This window comes from Euleptes europaea, chromosome 2, assembly GCF_029931775.1.
Source record: "Euleptes europaea isolate rEulEur1 chromosome 2, rEulEur1.hap1, whole genome shotgun sequence".
NCBI lineage: Eukaryota > Metazoa > Chordata > Lepidosauria > Squamata > Sphaerodactylidae > Euleptes > Euleptes europaea.
This window is the reverse complement of record NC_079313.1, coordinates 92,855,086-92,872,468: the sequence shown is the minus strand read 5'-3', so window position 1 is coordinate 92,872,468 and position 17,383 is coordinate 92,855,086. Positions and strand designations below refer to the sequence as shown.

Sequence of the window (17,383 nt, the reverse complement as noted above, 5' to 3'; positions counted from 1 at the left end):
AAACTGCCTCGAGCCTGACTTGTCAGTGAGAGACTAGGATATAAATTAAATAACAATAAAAAAATAACTCGGGAAAAAGTCTGTGAGAAGCAACTTTCGGGATGCCCTGATTCTGCAAGATGAAGTCTATTTGTGAAAAAGTAACTTGGACAAAGGTATTAATTTTTTGACCTATTGTGTAACAATACCTTTTCTGCATATTGCGATGTGAGAAATGTACAAGAGACACATTATATTCTATTCGCTGTTTGTTTCCATGTGTAACAATGTTTATGGAACAGAAGCTCAATTCAGTCACACTTTTTAGCATAATGGATGATCAAAAGTTTTGCGGTATGTGGATGTGCAAATATAAAATATGTGTAACCACCTTGTGGTAACAAATGGCAGAGCAGGCAAAGCGGAGCCTGACCCTGTACCGGCAATGCTCTCTAATTTGCCTACTTAACAGGAATGAAGCATTTGTGTTTATAGCTATTTCTGTGTAACTGATAACGCTGCACTGTTAGCAATTATAGCTTTAGCTGGGTTACTATAGCCTAATACAAGGCTGGAAACTTATCTGTTGAAAGAGGCTGAGAACATACACTCTGATGTGGAGCCCTCTTCCTATTGAAAACATTTGCTGTAATCACACAAGGGGAAAGAGGAAAGGCCCCCAAAGCATTGCTGAGGAGCACTAAATAAGTCTGTGGAGGGTATTCAAGCAAAATTTTTGAGGCAAATCCTAGAAGTACCGAAATGTGTCCCATATGTGACCTTATGCTTAGAAACAGGCCAGAATTTAGTCGAAACCAGAGTTTGGATTTCAACCTTTAAATACTGGTTTAAAATTCACTTTAGGGCAAATCAAGGAACTCTTATGTTCCGTTTGCTAAAAGACACCTACAAAGCTAGTTGGTTCTCCACTATTCTAGCTAAACTTGGCCAGACTGGCATTTCCTTAGAGGATCTGTCAATGTTACACAAAAAACTAGCATTCAATATTATCAAACAAAGAATTTTAGACCAAGAACAACAAATGATATGTCCATCTATTCCACCAACATGCTCCCCTCTTAAATTAGGTCTACAGGTTAGATATGGGAAACAACAGTACTTTGATACACTTGAGAATCCCCTCGAACGGAGGGCTTTTATGCTCGCCAGACTTAATGCCCTCCCCTCGGAGGTATTAAAGGGCAGGTTTAAAAATATCCCCTTTGAAAAAAGAATATGTTTATGCGGTTTGAGTTAACATGATACACTTCAGCATATAATTATAAATTGTCTTCTGCATGATGGCCCTCGTAAGAAAACAATTTTACCCTTGATGGATAAATAGAAATCTAGCCACGAAACTGCCATATGCCGGTTTTTAATGAACGACTCTATCCCTGAGGTCACTTTAAAGGTGGCAGAATTTTTGACGGAAGTTGTCAAGTCTAGGATCAAAGCTTAAATAATATCTATATGGGAAATGTATGGAATGAGAATTCTTGTGTACAGTCTATGCTATATTTCTGAGAATATGCCAATAAAGGTCATTTGATGAGGTTGATGAGGCATTGCTGAGGAGATCTGCTGTCTGCCAGCAACCCACATCTTTTGAAATCAGCTGGAAGCAACGTATTTCACTTTCTTCAATGCACTCCATCTTTTCCCCTTTGCTAAGAGTATTGCTCCAACCTTCTAGGCATAGCATCAAGGACATTGGCCTCCAGGAACTAAAAGACCCTGTCTTCTAAGACCCTGGCTTCTAGGATCTTCCCTGCACAAGAAGACTTTTGGAATGGGGTCTTAATAGTGTGAAACTGGAGAACATCAGCATCTGGTCCAGATTGTGTTGTATCTTTTCCTGTTTTCATTAAATGCATTTGTTTTGTAGCATGAAGCTGTATGAGTGGGAAGTAGCACAACATGTAAATGCAGTCTCAGGATGTCTGAGTGACAGCTTCAAGCAAAAGGCAGAATACTGTGAATGCTTGAACCCAGCCCTTTGCTTGAACCCAATGGTTCCACTGAACTAGTTCATCATATCTTAAATCAGCCATGACCACCACTCACATAAGTGTACTGGTAGATATAAATGAGCCATGAGTGAGCAGCACTTCTCTTTAATTTCTATGAATGCGATAAGTCCTACCTGATTGTTGTCACCCCTGGAGATATTCTTAGATTTAATAGTTTAAATACAGTTTAAAAAGAAAAGACTAAAAGAAACTCACCTTCACAGTAAGGTGCTGGGAAGCTCCAAGACCCAGACTTTGTACAATACAATCTGGCCTCTCCAATAAGTTTGTACCCAGGTTCACAACTGTATTCTACAAATGCCCCTTCAGTGAAAACTTCTGATGACTGACTGTTGTATTTCCCATTGGTGATCCTTTGAGGTATGGAGCACTGGATAGCTAATAAGAGAGGGAGAATATGTTTGTGTAAAAAGAAACTCAGTAATCTGTTCCATGCCTTCTCAGATTGCATCTTCCAAGGCCTGATGTCCTACCAGTGGTAACAACCAAATGCAACACAAAGATTATCAGGGACTAGAGTAATTTTCTCTTCTCATGCAAGTCCTAATTAAAAAGGAAGAAACCTGCAACAAGCTACTCAGCATTAAAGCATTTTTAAACCCTCTTACTATGTTAGTGAAAAACATGTTACACAAAACCTTGGAATGACTTTTTCTATCAGTATTTGAGGATACAATTATCATAGAAACACGATAAAAATACTGATAATATCTGGGGACATTTTTTCCTCCATCAATCCCTTTTCTTTTTCTTGTTTGTATCATGGCTGAATGCTTTCCCACTATCTTCATATTATAAATCTTCACCAGCCACTGTTGTAGACATTTCCAATGCCCCATAATATAGCAGCATCTGAGAAATGGGTTTAAATTATGGGTAGAAAGGTAGAGATTTTTACAGTGATTCAGCAGTGGAATCAGCTGCCTACGGAGGTGATCAACTCCCCCTCACTGGCAGCCATCAAGCAACACTTGGATGAACACTTGTCAGGGTTGTCTTAGGCTGATCCTGCATTGACCATGTACGGCCCTTTGCAACTCTAAGATTCTATCAATTCAAGGCAAAAGGTCAATATCTTGCTGGAACAGATTGACAGTGCCCTCCTAAAGAGACTCACAAGCTTCTAAACTCATTGATTTAAATAAATTCAGAAGGATGTAGCTCTGCTCAGGATGGCATTGACAGTCAAATAACCCAAAGTCTTACATAGGCAACACTATCAGGGCAATCCTAAACAGAGTTAAGTCTGTTGAAGCCAGTGGGCTTAGAAGGATATAGCTCTGTTTTGGATTCCACTGTACCAGCAGTTAAAATATACACAAATATTCTCCAACCATTTTTAAAACTATCAGCCCATTCCTGAGGTTCGGGGCTGAATGGGCATAGGAGGTAGCGTGACCCCTAGGTGTCCATACCACTTGCACTGTCTAAACTGGCACTTACGTTGGTGTTGGGGCACTTATGCCGTCCCTTCTGGACGGCAGCAGCAGCAGCGTGGCCTTTGGACACCAACTCAGCCTCCTGCCAGCCTCTTCCAGGTGCAAGTCCTTGTGCTGATGTCCTGGGAGGCGTTCCCGATTGTTCAGGGGTGGAGCTGCCATTAGGCAGCTTCCTAACACCTTTCTTCCTGGGAACACCCCCTAAAGCTACGACAGTGCTACACCACCTTTTTGTTGGTGTAGCATTGCTGTTCTCTATGGGGCTCCCCCCACCCATTTTCCATATTTAAAAAAAATATAGCCCTTTTTTCCTCCCAGAGCAGCTGTGAAACCTCATTGGAGGCAGCACGGCCATGCTGTTCCCGATCATGGCAGCTCTCAGGAATGGGCTGTATGTCACACTTCTACCAAAAGCAAAAGACATTTGCAAATGAAACCACTGATAAACTTGTACACCTTGTTCAATGTTCCTGCAATTAAACAGATTGCTTCCTCCATAATTGGGTTTAAATAAAATGTGTTAATCATAGAAACACTACAAAAGTCTTTCTTAAATCCTAATTCCACTTTAAAATATTGATATCTTTAATGGATTTGAAGTTCATTATGATGTTTAACCATTTGCCTTGCAATTCACAGTTGGTAGGCAAGAACTCTTCCTAACAATGGGACAGGTTGCAAGCATATGTTCCAGAAAACTTCTTGCTTTAAAAATCTGACAGAACTAAACTGTAGAACTATTCATCTTCCCACAATTCCCATTTTCTCATAACTTTTCTTCTTGTTTACAAAATAGTCTTTCTGTCCCCATTCTAAAATTATCTATAGTTCCATCAAAGCTGAATGCATTGGCATAGAAAACTCTGAAATCTCCGGTTGTAATCTTTTTAAAATTTTACCATGTCTCCAGATTGCTGAAATAAGATTGAGTTATTTTGGTATGATTTGTATTATTATGATCATTTTCACTATCTCTTTTTTTGAGCCACAATAATAATAATAAATGAACAGAATTTTGCTTTCTATTACCTTGCTCACCTAGAACATACCTTTCTTCATCAAGTGCTTTCAGACCTTAGTAGTATTTGCCTAAGAAATGTATTCTCTGCTCAAAGCAACAACAACAAAAAAGTTAATGGATCTTCTTGTCCCACCTTTGCTTTGTCTTGCTCGCTCTCATGGGCAGTGAATTTCATTGCACTGAGGCATGTTCTAATTGTGAAGGATGTAGGATTTATCCCTGGAAATATGTGTTCAAATCTCTTCTTGGGCAGAAACTTGGAAATGGCTTTGGATTGATCACTTTCTCTAAAAGAGAAGTGATTGATCTGTTCTGGCATCGCCTATAGCACTGTGGCTTATACAGCTATTATTTATTTATTTTTATTTTATTAAATTTATATCCCACCCTCCCCAGCAAAGCCGGGCTCAGGGCGGTGCACAACATATTTAAAAAACATATCTTCATCATATTAAAACATTCTTAAATACAAATTTGCCCCATAAAATGAAACTATTAAATATCTGTCTCACTTGGCGCTCTTGATGCAATATAAAACTGCAGCAAAAGTAACCAGTCAGCACCCCCCCCATAAAAATATAAACAGAAAAAGGGGGAATTGGGGGGGATTTGTGATTTGTATTACATAAATACATGGGCCTTTAAAACCTTCAAACAAGTTTCTGAGCACACAGTAGAGAACAGGATTGTTTATCTCACAACGTATCAATGAATCAAGAGGAAGATGAGTCTGAAAAGAAACTCTGCAATGAAGAAACTCCTATATACAAAAGTTCCCTATTCATACTTGCCCTGTTCACAGAGAGGTACAGGAGGGTCCCAAGTGCCATCTGCTTGGCAAGAGATCTCTCTTGAGCCAGTTAGTATGTGGCCAGCACCACAGTCCAAAGTAACCTTGTGCTTATGGGTGTATGTGCCAGAATGACCATCCACTATGCTTCCATTCTCAATCTGAGGAGCTGGACAAGGAGTCACTGGAAAAAATACATACTTTAATAACTATAAAGAAGTAAAACAGGATTAGGCCTGCATCTTGGTATTTTTATTACTCACTGATAGGTTAGGTTGTGCTATTCTAGGGATATGGATAGCTAATGTTTATTTTGTTGGGCAACATCTGTTCAAATGCATCCCAAAGTGATTCGTGCTTGCTTAAAAGTTAACACAAGTTAACTTTTGTACACAAGCAACAAAAGAAACACACCTCCACAAGCTGGATGGCCGCTCCACACTCCATTTACCCCATCCTTAGTTGTGCAGTGAATAAAGCGCTTTCCAACAAGGGGGTAGTCTCTGTCGCAGGTATAAGTTACAGCATCCCCGTAGTGATAGTCCCGATCATATCCCCCATCGTGCTTGCCGTGGGGAATATCTGGAGGTGGGTAACAAGGAATACCTAGAGAAAGAGACAGGAAATAGATTTAAAGACAGTGATTTAAGCAATTCGTTCTGTTTTTATAAAAACTATTTTCTATGTAATATGTAATTTCTTGAGCCAACAGAAGCTAAAAGCCATAAAAAATAACAACATGTAAAGTAATAATATAAAGTCATAAAATTCCCAACAACTTTTATTTATTTATTTATTTGGGTTATTTATAGTCTGCATTTCTCACTTGGACTCAAGGGGGATTACAACAGAGTAAATGAATACAATCTGCAGGATGGGACATTCAGTAAACAATGAAACAATGCTTCTTTGTTGAATTCTTAAATGAACTCAATTTTAATCTGTCCTATTTTCATTAAAATTGTTTTACACCATTGTAGATAATCATTGCACACTACATTAAGAACATCTGCACAGAACCCAATTTAATTAAATGTGGTTGGAAAGTATACCCAAGAACATAAGTGATGAATTGTGCCCTGTTTAAGATTCTTTGGGAGCAAGCCTAAATTGGTCTGCTCAGAAGTAACTCCCATTTTAGTCAGCGGGGCCTACTCCAAGTGAAGTGTTCTTACTACTGCAGCCTGAGTTTCATGAAGGCACTGATTTATTTCCTTATATTACCACAGACTACAGGTAAATGTAATCCCATTCTATATTTATTATCATGCCACTCGACCAGAACAAATATGTATTTATTTTCCTATCTTCAACAGATTCATTGTGTAATTTTCTTGGGGAACTAAAATTATGTTTGAATCTTGATTATAGGAACAATGCTCTTCTGAGGGAAAACTTAGAAACACCTTTGGGGGGGCACCTTCTTCACCAGAGGAGCAGGAAAAGGACATTCTTAGTTAACATTACCTCTTGAACAGTTCCAAAATAAGGAACACATTGTAAGATCACAGGAACATACTGTATTATATATGTCAGAATATTAAGAGTACTTCATTTGACTATACCAGCCTTATAATGTATTAATAGTGCTTTTTACAGTTTTGACATATCTCTTCTTTTCTATTAGTATTTCTGTTAATACTAAATAAGGGACCACTCCATGGGATAAGAATCAGCATGCAAACATACACTAAATTAACCTAAAAGCATGCAAACATACACTAGTGAAAGTGGTACCTAGAAGCATGACATTTCCCACAGATACATAGATTTAAAGGCTTACGCTGACACAAAGGAATTTCACCACTCCAATCTACTTTTTGGGCAAATATCATACACCGTATGGAAGACCGTCCAATTAGCCTGTGCCTGTGTTGAAACAGAAACAGAAATGTACAGAATTTAGGTGCGTAGAATCTGAATGTATGTTCCGATCCACAACAAGCAATCTTCTCAGCCTGAAGTCCACAGATATCTTATGATATCAAGTACCTGGAGCCTAATGATATCCATCTCAGTTGGCTGAAATCTAGGGCTCTTTAGGGGTTGGAAGACACGGCTTTAAAAGTATGTGCGATGGAGCAAATTCCACTAATACGTTAAGTAAGAATAAGCTTCATACACGGACAACTGAAGGAAAGGAATAAGCAGCTTGCAGACTAATCTAAGAGGTGCCCTGCTGAATACGATTAGTGGTCCATCTAATCCATCATCCTGTTAAACACACTAGCTAAACAGTTGCCACAAATGGCCAAATGGGATAGCATCTAATTGAGATTGCCTCCTAGCATTGGTTTTCAGAGCTTTGCTGCCTCCAGGCATGCAGGTTCCCTTTAGTCACATCATGACTAGAACCCATTGATGGAGCTCTCCTCTGTGAATTTGTCTAATCCCCTCTTAGAGCTATCTATGTTAGTGGGCATTTGTATAGTTTCACGTTATAGTGTGACCTTCTTTACACTTGCTTTTGAGCAAAATGATTTCCTTCAGAATAAATGCCCATAGGATAACGCTGGAAGAATAGATTGTCCAGAAGACTATTCTTTTTCTTGACAAGATTCTTAGTCTTTAAGATTTGGATAACAACTCAAAATCAGTTGATGAAGCTCTTCCCGATTAGAGATTTAGTGAAAGGAAAAGTTTCGCTTACTGATTTCTGTCTATCATGCTGCTATTAAAAATAGAGGGGCGTGACCAGAACAAAAATGGCAGTCTTACTGGTTTGCATGGCACTTACCCTTCATCACAAATGAAATTTACAGTGGAACCAAAGTGAAGATCTTTTGGTACGATCAACCTGCCATTAGCTGGTTCTCCTGGATTTCCACATGATTTTTCTGACAGAAAACAAGACAAATGTTATTTTCTGATTTTTATGTCAAGTTGCCTTTACTGGCAGAATCAATTCTGTGTCGCTGCTTGTGTTACATTTTAAATAAATACCACCACAAGGGCAGAAATGCATAACTTGATAGACCAAAGAAATTTTGGGCATTATACAGTATTCTTGGATAAGGATCCGGCCCATTCTTTTTCCTTGTATAATAGCTTCTAAGAAACTTACCTTTACAGAATTTCGGAGCTTGTGACCACTCTAAGCTTTCAAGGCATTTAAGAGATTTAAGAGATGTCTTAAAACTAAAATAGCCTGGTCGACACTTGTATTTCACAATCGACCCAACAGGAAAGGAAGTCTTATCTTTATACTCATCCATTAGCTCAGCAAAGTATAATCGAGTTGGGGGGCCACAGCTACCTAATAAGAAAGAAAGAGAAAGGAAAAATAAGGTCAATGGTCATTGCGAAGCTGTATAACAAGCAATCTTTGGGTTTTGACCTTTGGAATGATTGCCTGATCTTCCAGCTGTGATATGGGTCTTGGATACAGAAGATATCAAGTCCCATTAGTGCTATCAACAAGCTACAGTAGTAGCAGTAAATGGTACATTATAGTATCAATATTAGTTATACCAAGTACAATGAAAACATTATGACCCTATATTGAATCTCTTAAATGTACTTGGCAATCATTCAAGAAGTCCAGAGGCTCCATAAAGACTAAGAACATTTATTCCAATATTAGCTTGCATGACTCACAAAAGCTCATACTTGAATAAATGTTAATCTTGAAGGTGCCACTGCTTTTTTGTGTTGCCACAATAGTCAAACACAGCTACCCCTATGGAACAATTCACATGCAGTCATAATGATCATGAAATGGAGGCTGCATTGGACTTGCCATTATATCAAGCCAATTCCATCTGTATGCTGTGGAAGTTTCCATGAAGAAAGAGGAGAATGATGGTGATCAGATTTATTCCTTGAAAAGGGCCAAGGAGAACAAAGCACCCTAATTAAAAAGTAAATGCAATAGAACCTGAAGAACTAAACCACACCATCTTGATCCATAGTCCAATTATACATAAGGTACCTCTTGTCTAAAGCTTATAATTAGGGTTGCCAGGTCCCTCTTTGGCACTGGCAGGAGGTTTTTGGGGTAGAGCCTGAAGAGGGCAGGGACTTCAATGCCATAGAGTCCAATTGCCAAAACGGCCATTTTCTCCAGGGGAACTGATCGCTATCAGCTGGAGATCAGTTGTAATAGCAGGAGATCTCGATCTAGTACCTGGAGGTTGGCAACCCTACTTATAATGTGTTCTTTGGCACACAGTAAGACAATTGTATTGAACAGGACATATTTCACAGTTAATTAGTAAGCCATGTTTCCTGTATATAGTTCCTCATACAAAGTAAGGGTGATTTATTATTGGTGATCTGTGTTTTCTTTCTTGTGGAAAGTTTGCTGTCCAATGGGGCTTTTGAGAACTGTTTATTTACAGGAATCAAATTCAAGTGGGAAGTTGGGTGATCTGCAGCTACTTCCCTGGGGCTTCCCTGTTGCTATGATAAGTTTATGGCAGTGCTGTGTGTTCATTGCTTAGTTGAAAAGGATTTGATGCACTTCTCTGTGTAAGACTTGGACTGCTTTTTCTTGGTGTTTTAAAATAATTCTTCTGGATCAGACCAAACTGCCATCAAGTCTGGTACTTCATCCCCCTTAGTTATCAGGCAGATAGCCCCTTGGTTGCTTGGACAGCGATAGAGATAGCCAGGGCTTTTTTTGGTGACAGTACTCACCAGTATGGAGTACCAGCACTTTTTTCATGGCTCTCCCAATACCTGATCCTTGTATGCCAGCCTGCCCCATTCAGCAAGAGAGAAAGAGGTAGGTTGGGGCAGGCATGCTAGGGTTGCCAACCTCCAGGTACTAGCTGGAGGTCTCCTGGGATTATAACTGATCTCCAGCCAATAGAGATCAGTTCACCTGGAGAAAATGGCCGCTTTGGCAATTGGACTCTGTGGCATTGAAGTCCCTCCCCACCCCAAACCCCGCCCTCCTCAGTCTCTGCCCCAAAAACCTCCCTCCAGTGGCAAAGAGGGACCTAGCAATCCTAAGGCATGCACAAAGCCCATGGGGCAGACGCACAGGGACTCCAGCTGGGGCAGACACTCAGACATGGGTGCACCATAAGACAAGATACCACCGGTGGTGGATGTGGACCCAGGTGCACTGCTCACAAACCCAGGCACATCCTGAGCTGCTGCACCTGAGCAGATTAGGAAGAAGCCCAGCCACTGTCACTTTATGAGCAATGTGGGGGGTGGGGTCTGCCAGCCCCATCCCTTCATCCATTATGGAATGGGGCTGGCTGGGTGAAGGCAGGCCAGGTGACAGGGCAAATCCCTGCAGGCCCAGGCAGGCAAGGGGATGCCACTTTCCGGTGAGCTGGGTGGGCACGGAGCCCAGCAGCAGTGGTGGAGGAGCCTGCAGTGGAAGAAGCCAGATGGGAGAGGGAGTCAGCAGCAAAGAAGAAGCTGTTCTTCCTCCATCCCTTGTGGGAGCATGTAAGGAGAAGGCTGGGCAGATGTCCAGGTAGAGAGGCTGGGTGGGGGAATGTAGGTCAGGCAAGGTGAGCTGCTGTGTGGCCTGAGGCAGGAAAGGAGCCGCTGCTGCCCTGCCAACTGGGTGGGCATGGCACCTGGCCAGAGGAGCTGGTAGGGGAAGAAGCTGGACAGGGGAAAGTGGCAGGGGAAGAAGCAGGCAGCGGAGGAGGAAGTGGGGGGGGGGTCAGTTGCCTGCTTGCCAGCTTTCCCTCCCTCCCAGGGTAGGAGAAGAGAGATTTCTTCCTCCTAAAGCAGAAGATTAATGTTTGAACTAAACTTTGAGCTCCTTCTCAAGTTACCTTTCACAAACAGAACTGCTAACTTTTGGGCCAGCTCTGCTCCTATGTCTTAACTCTGCAGACATTAAGGCCGATTTCCGCTTCGTAAAAAGGCTTTTCTCGCTTTCTGCAGATCACCCTCTTATTGAGTCAGGCTTTTTCCTCTCGTCAGTTGGCAACTCTGCTAGCAAATCAACAACTAAAGAGTTCAGTGCACAATTGGAAAGGTGAGTAGAAATAAAAAAATCAGAATTTCCCCAGAACTACTCTCACCCCTGCTTTGAACTCACAGGTAGGGCTGTCAAAAAAAAAAAAATTTGGTACAGTTCGGATTCGGCCGAATTTGACCCTTGTGGGTTCGGTACGTGCCGAAGTCCGAACTCCCCCGCTTCGGATCCCCGGTAATTCGGGGGGATCCGGAGTTCGGGGGGAAATTCGGCCCCAGCGCGCCTTCAGAGGGATTCCCTGAAGGCGCGCGGGGGCCCTTTAAACTGATCGGGCGGTCAGGGGGGCGGGCTGCCCTTTAAACTCATCTGCGCCTCCCGGCCGGGAGGCACAGATGAGTTTAAATGACAGCCCGCACCTCTCCAGCGGAGCCCGCTGAAGGGGGGCGGGCTGCCCTTTAAACTCATCTGAGCCTCCCGGCCGGGAGGCACAGATGAGTTTAAATGACAGCCCGCGCCTCTCCAGCGGAGCCCGCTGAAGGGGGGCGGGCTGCCCTTTAAACTCATCTGTGCCTCCCGGCCGGGAGGCTCAGATCAGTTTAAAGGGCAGCCCGCGCCTTTCAGCGGGCTCCCCTGAAGGGGGGCCGAATTTGCCGAATTTATTCGCGAACTCCCGAACTCGCTGAATTCGGTCCCCCCGGTTGCCCGCCAGTTTTGAGTTCGGATCCGTCCGAACAGAAAATCACCGAATCAGGGGAAATTCGGTTGATTTTCAGTTCGGACCGAACCGAATTGACAGCCCTACTCACAGGTCGCCTTAGGTTAGGCAAGCTGCTGCTTCTCAGGCTGTTGTTTATACCCTGGAGATAGTAATACTGATCTACTTTACAGGATTGTTGTAAGGATTACCAGATGCCTGTATCCAACCACACTATTAAGAAAAATGCAGTGCCCTTTTCTTAAATGTGGGAAACAGCAATCCACTTCTTCTGCTGCAGCCCACTGACCCCCCAAAATGTTGTTTCTGCAGGTGAGTGGACCTTCAGGAACAGCCTCTTGGGGATCTGCAGAGGGACGGGGCAATATATGACTACTGGCATCTTGTTATCAGAAGCAACATGGAAGTTCTACTGGTAACTATAGTGGGTAATGGGTATTGAAAGGTTTCTCTTTCCTGAGTTTCTATTGTCCTTTTAAGCCATTCAAACTCATCACCATCACAAGGTGTGACAATTTATTCCAAAAGTTGGTTATGCATTGTGTGAGAACACACTTAAATGAAGATCCTGTATGATTAAGTCTGGCTGAATACAGTGAGACTTACTTAGGGTTGCCAACTCAGTGTTGGGAAATTCCTGGAGATTTGGTTGTGGAGCCTGGAGAGGCACCTTAGTTGGGGTATAAATGCCATACAGTCCACCCTCCAAAGCCGCCAGGAGAACTGATCTCTGTTCTCTGGAGATCAGTCATAATTTAATTAACTTCATGCCCCACCTGGGGGCAACCCTTGGCTTCCTTTTGAGTAAGAAGATGTGATGATGGCAGACTCATCTGCTTAAACCCAGCTCTGCCCCAAGCTGGTATGGCCTGGGATAGGACTCCTATTCTAGAACAATGGGAAAGGGGTTCTAAAACCACCCGTGATTTGTCTCCCTCCATTATGCTTCTCAGGCACCTTGCTCCTCAGCTGAGCATCAGCAACGGAAATGAGGATGTGAGAGGGGAAGACATGGGGGCGGGGGTGTTAGTGGTGGACTCAGGGAGAGTTCACCTCCACACACCCTCATGTGCCTTTTGCTCTAACTCCCACCCAATGCATGATTAGGGGAAACGTAAGTATAAACAAACTGATCAGATACTCCATTGTATCTAGTTTGGCCTTCAAACTTTAGGGATGGTCTGTTGGAAGAAGGCTTCTTCCATTAGAGGAAGGACACTTTCCATCAACTGAAGATTTCTCAATTAGTGGAAGGGATCCATTGGACTAGTCATTTAATTTACAGGGGAAATTCCCAGTGTGACCTCAGGTTAGCACGAACAGTGTGGATTTGCTATTTTTGATCAACACAGAGAGTTTACCCATCTCCTTTCATACCTCCATAGGAACATGGTTTTTTAAAAAAACTGACAAGGCTTTTAAACAAAGGATTGCAACCCCTCCTGATTTGGTTATTAAAGTTATAGCTATATTTGGAAAGGCAGAAATGTAGCAGTTTGTTCTTTTGCACTTCTTTTGGGGGGTAGGGAGTAGGTTTTTCAAGCTTTGGCATGGTTAGAATCAATAAACAAAATACAGAAGTCTGCACCTGAATGAACCCAGGAGGAGAAATTAAGCTCGTTTGTTTAAGACCAGATCTGCCACATATAAAGAAGCAGAAGAAAGTCCAGTACTTAAAGAACAGAGCTAAACCAAGACTCTCTTGTGCCTGTGGTAGCTGCTCACCTTCCCACAGCCTCACGCCCCAAGCACTTTACTCTCAGTTGAACTCTGCTCTAGTACTGGAACTCAGCTGAGAACACCACAAGAGGTCCAAGTGTACTGCACTCAATATTAACTTTAACCGCTTTCTATGGAAAGAAGGTTAAAAAAGCAGAACAGAACAATGTGGGGGGGGGAGAGAGAGAGAAAGTTAAAGTAAGAGGTCAGGTTGCAGAAGCTGAAGAACTGCAAGAGCTCCCTCTGAATTGCTTACCTTGGTCTCCAGCAACAACAACCAGGAGTGCTGTTGAGCCCCACAACAGGCTGAAAATGGAAGCAGACATCACAGTTCTTGCTCTGGCTGTAACAATAAGTGCAACGCTGCACGATCTGGCGGAAATATATGGCCAGTGCAGAAGAGGAAGAAGTCAAGCAAGCAAAACAGGGGCTTTCTGAGAAAAAGTCCAAAGAGAATTGGCCTTAGAAACTCCCAAAATGCTTCCTAACAATAACCTTGGTACTTTGAAGCATTATTATAGAGAATCATCTGAATGTATGTTTGTGGGGGCGTGGTAACATTTCCCATGGGATCCCCAATGTTGCTTCTCTATTGATAGACATAACCATCAAATTTAGAAATAGGAGTGGGAAACAATTCTTGTTTTGTACACCAATAAGGACTTCCTGCCCAATGATTTATCTAGTAGTCCTAGACGTAAACTGCTACAACGCATAGCTACACATACGTTGATCACATTTCATCCTCTGGCTGCTCACGTCTAAAGAGATGAATTATTTCTTCAGGGCCAACTAGTTTTATGGTGTCCACGGGTCAGGTTTGCAGGCACCGCTGCCATTTTAGAGCTGAATTCGGACCATTTAAAAATGCCTGGGGGGATCTATGTGGGCACTTGAAAAGGCACAGCGGGTGGGTGAAGCAATATTGCCCAATCCTAGCATGCTCTGGGCCCAGTCAGGCCCTCCTAGCATTTTTAAATGGCACAAGTTCAGCTCTAAAATGGTGGGGTTCTGACCTGTGAACCCCATATCATCTAGTTTGGCCCACAGGCTCATTGGACAGCATATGGGTGCCAGAGCATGAGATTATTTAATAATAATTGAGTCCCTCTGCAGATGAGAAGGGACTGATAAAAAAGAGCCTTCTGTTTAATTTCTCAGAAACAATGCTCTCTGCATGAAGCACACAGCAGTTACACCAAAACACTTGTGGGTAGACAACTGCAGAATAACTTCGCCTTTTACACTTACTAAATTAGGCATTTCCTGTAAAAGATGCTCATTAACAAGGACAACATTACGAGGTGGCACTCTGGGAGCTATAACCATCTTTTGCTTGCTTGCACATTAGCCTCTTCCCAGACTTTTAAGTTTATGTTTTATAAACTATGAATTAGAACTGCAAGCTCTGATTGGTGAGAATAAATTTTAGTTTTACTTAAAGACAGGAGCACATTATTTCTTTTTAGACATTGTGAGCTGTTGATGGGGAATGAAGAATTTTAGATAAGGCCTTTCTCCTAGCAATAAATGGTTGCATTTGAGTAATTCTCAGATGGTAATCAATACTACATAAAGTCTATTCGGGTATAAAACAAGAACTAAATTAAGTTACTTGTTTTCAGTTCCTTTACTGTACTGCACAAAACTATAGCAAAGAAATTGAAAACAAAAGCAGTCAGTTATGCAATCATGCATAACTCCAAGGAACAACTGAGACAGATGGGGGTGACCGTGAGTGAAAGTACCCATGCATAAATGACCCCAGAATAAGTTGGAGGGAGGGAGGGGACAGGGAGATGCTTTGTTCCTCCATGACCCATTCTAAGACATTCTGGTTGGCCCTGGTGTGAAACAGGATAGCGGACAGAGATATAACATGGCTGTTATGATTTTTCTGCTCACAGGTTTTTGGGACAGATTTATTTTAAGTATTTACATGACATTCTTCTTTTGTGGGATTCAAAGCAACTTACAAACTCTGAAAGCACAACCATCACCCAGATCTCAAAGGCTCACTGGAACAATTATAAACACACTCTAGGTTCAGTGGTCATTCTTGTCAAACACCCCCTCCCCACACCAACCAAATCAAAGCCCAACTAAACACTGTATGTGTTCCTAAGCCCAGCCAAGTTGCAGCTGTGACAGACAGTTGCCGTACAAAGAACTAGAGGAGGCAGATGATGGAAACCTTACTCAAAGAAGCTAGCCCTGGCCCGTCAACTCAGGCCATTACTTAACATTGCTGCCCGAGGTCAAAAGCTCTAGTGGTGGTACCAAATCTTGGGGTGGGGAGTGGAGAATTTTTCCGAATTGGAACAGCTGGAGTTTTGCAGGTGAAATCAGAGCAGCTGGTGCTTAGCAGGCCAAGGTGGTAAGCAGCTGACAGTGGCAAATTTATTTAAATTTATACATGTTAGCCTGAATACTCTGGGGCACTCTATGGCTTCAGAGACAAGCATCTAGATTAAAAGCACTAAATACATGTTTAGCAAGGGATTTGCACAAGTATGGCCATTCCTTTATAAACACTTTCTTCTACACTACTAAATAGTGGGAAAGTTTAATATCCCTACACTACTGTCTGTGCAGATATGTTAAATGCGAGTTGGGTTGGGGGTTTAATGTATTAGTGGGTCAAACACCCACTATCAGAATGACAATAGCTTGACAAGTAAAAAACCCCTCAAATCAGTATCTTTTTGTACCAATTGCAGGTAAATGCAATTGGTACCTATACCTATAGACTGGCAGAATTCAAACATGGGGCAGAAAGAAACCATCCATGTTACACTGGATCTGATGCAGTTGGAACACTTATCTATTAACATCGGTTTCATTTCATTAACCTTTATTGGCATACCAAAATACAGAAATAGAAAAAAACAACAATATACCTCCAAAGGGCAATACATATAAGTTACAAGTCGGGTTAATAAAACTTTTCTTGTTCTTTAAGAACTCCTGTAAGAAATTCAGCCACAGTAGCCGTAATTTTAGGATCATGGTCACTCAAAAGAAATTTGCATTTCACTTCATTACTCCTGTATGACTTGTACTGGAGCAAAGTAGATAGCAGTTTATCCCGCAGAGTCACATAGAAGGGGCAATCTAAAAGGATGTGGTCAATTGTATCTAACAAGTTTAAACCGCATGTGCATAGGCGTTCATGTCTAGGGATCTGGAGGTATCGGCCTAAGAGCATCCTAGATGGGAATGCATTAACCCTAGCGAATAGAAAAGCGCAGCGTTGAGAAGGTATCTCTAGGTTATCTAGATACCTAGCCATTTTACCTGATCCATTATTAAGGCCTAGGGCCGCCGGAGAGCAGATGGGGGGAAGAGCTGGGTTAAAATTCTGCAATTCCACATCAAGGAGACGTTGCTTGATTCTTTTAAAGATGTAAGATTCATTGGCCAGAGCAAGATTATCTAAATCAATTCCAATTTGGCAGAGTCTAGATCTAATCAATATGTCCCATGAGAAATAATGAGGTTCACTTTTCAAGAAATATAAAAGGGAACCTGGCTCAGTTTGAAAATATAATTTGAGCCAATATCTTATTGTTTGAATCCAGGCTTTGGTGGCAATCAAGTTTTGCCCAGTTTCACGACAAATTGTGAAATATGAGACACATTTAGGTATCCCCAATATTTGTCTAAGAAATATGGCTTGGATGTTCTCCACTTCTTGATTAAGAGTTCCAAGCCATAAGGGAACTCCAAACAGAAGTTGGGGGAATATTTTCAAATTCAGGATTTTGATCACTGCAGAACACACTGATTCCCCTTCG

General features: G+C 42.0%; 1 protein-coding gene across 1 annotated transcript in view; it reads right to left on the bottom strand.

Annotated features, from left to right (window-relative positions):
• LOC130473317 (complement component receptor 1-like protein) overlaps positions 1–17,383 on the bottom strand; it is a 113,576-nt gene that overhangs the window by 6,643 nt on the left and 89,550 nt on the right. The window contains exons 11-15 of the mRNA XM_056844840.1: positions 8,327–8,518; positions 8,000–8,099; positions 7,046–7,131; positions 5,677–5,868; positions 2,208–2,390 (exon numbers count right to left, since the gene is read on the bottom strand). Coding sequence (XP_056700818.1) covers positions 2,208–2,390; positions 5,677–5,868; positions 7,046–7,131; positions 8,000–8,099; positions 8,327–8,518 — 753 coding nt within the window. The remainder of the gene's footprint in view (positions 1–2,207; positions 2,391–5,676; positions 5,869–7,045; positions 7,132–7,999; positions 8,100–8,326; positions 8,519–17,383) is intronic.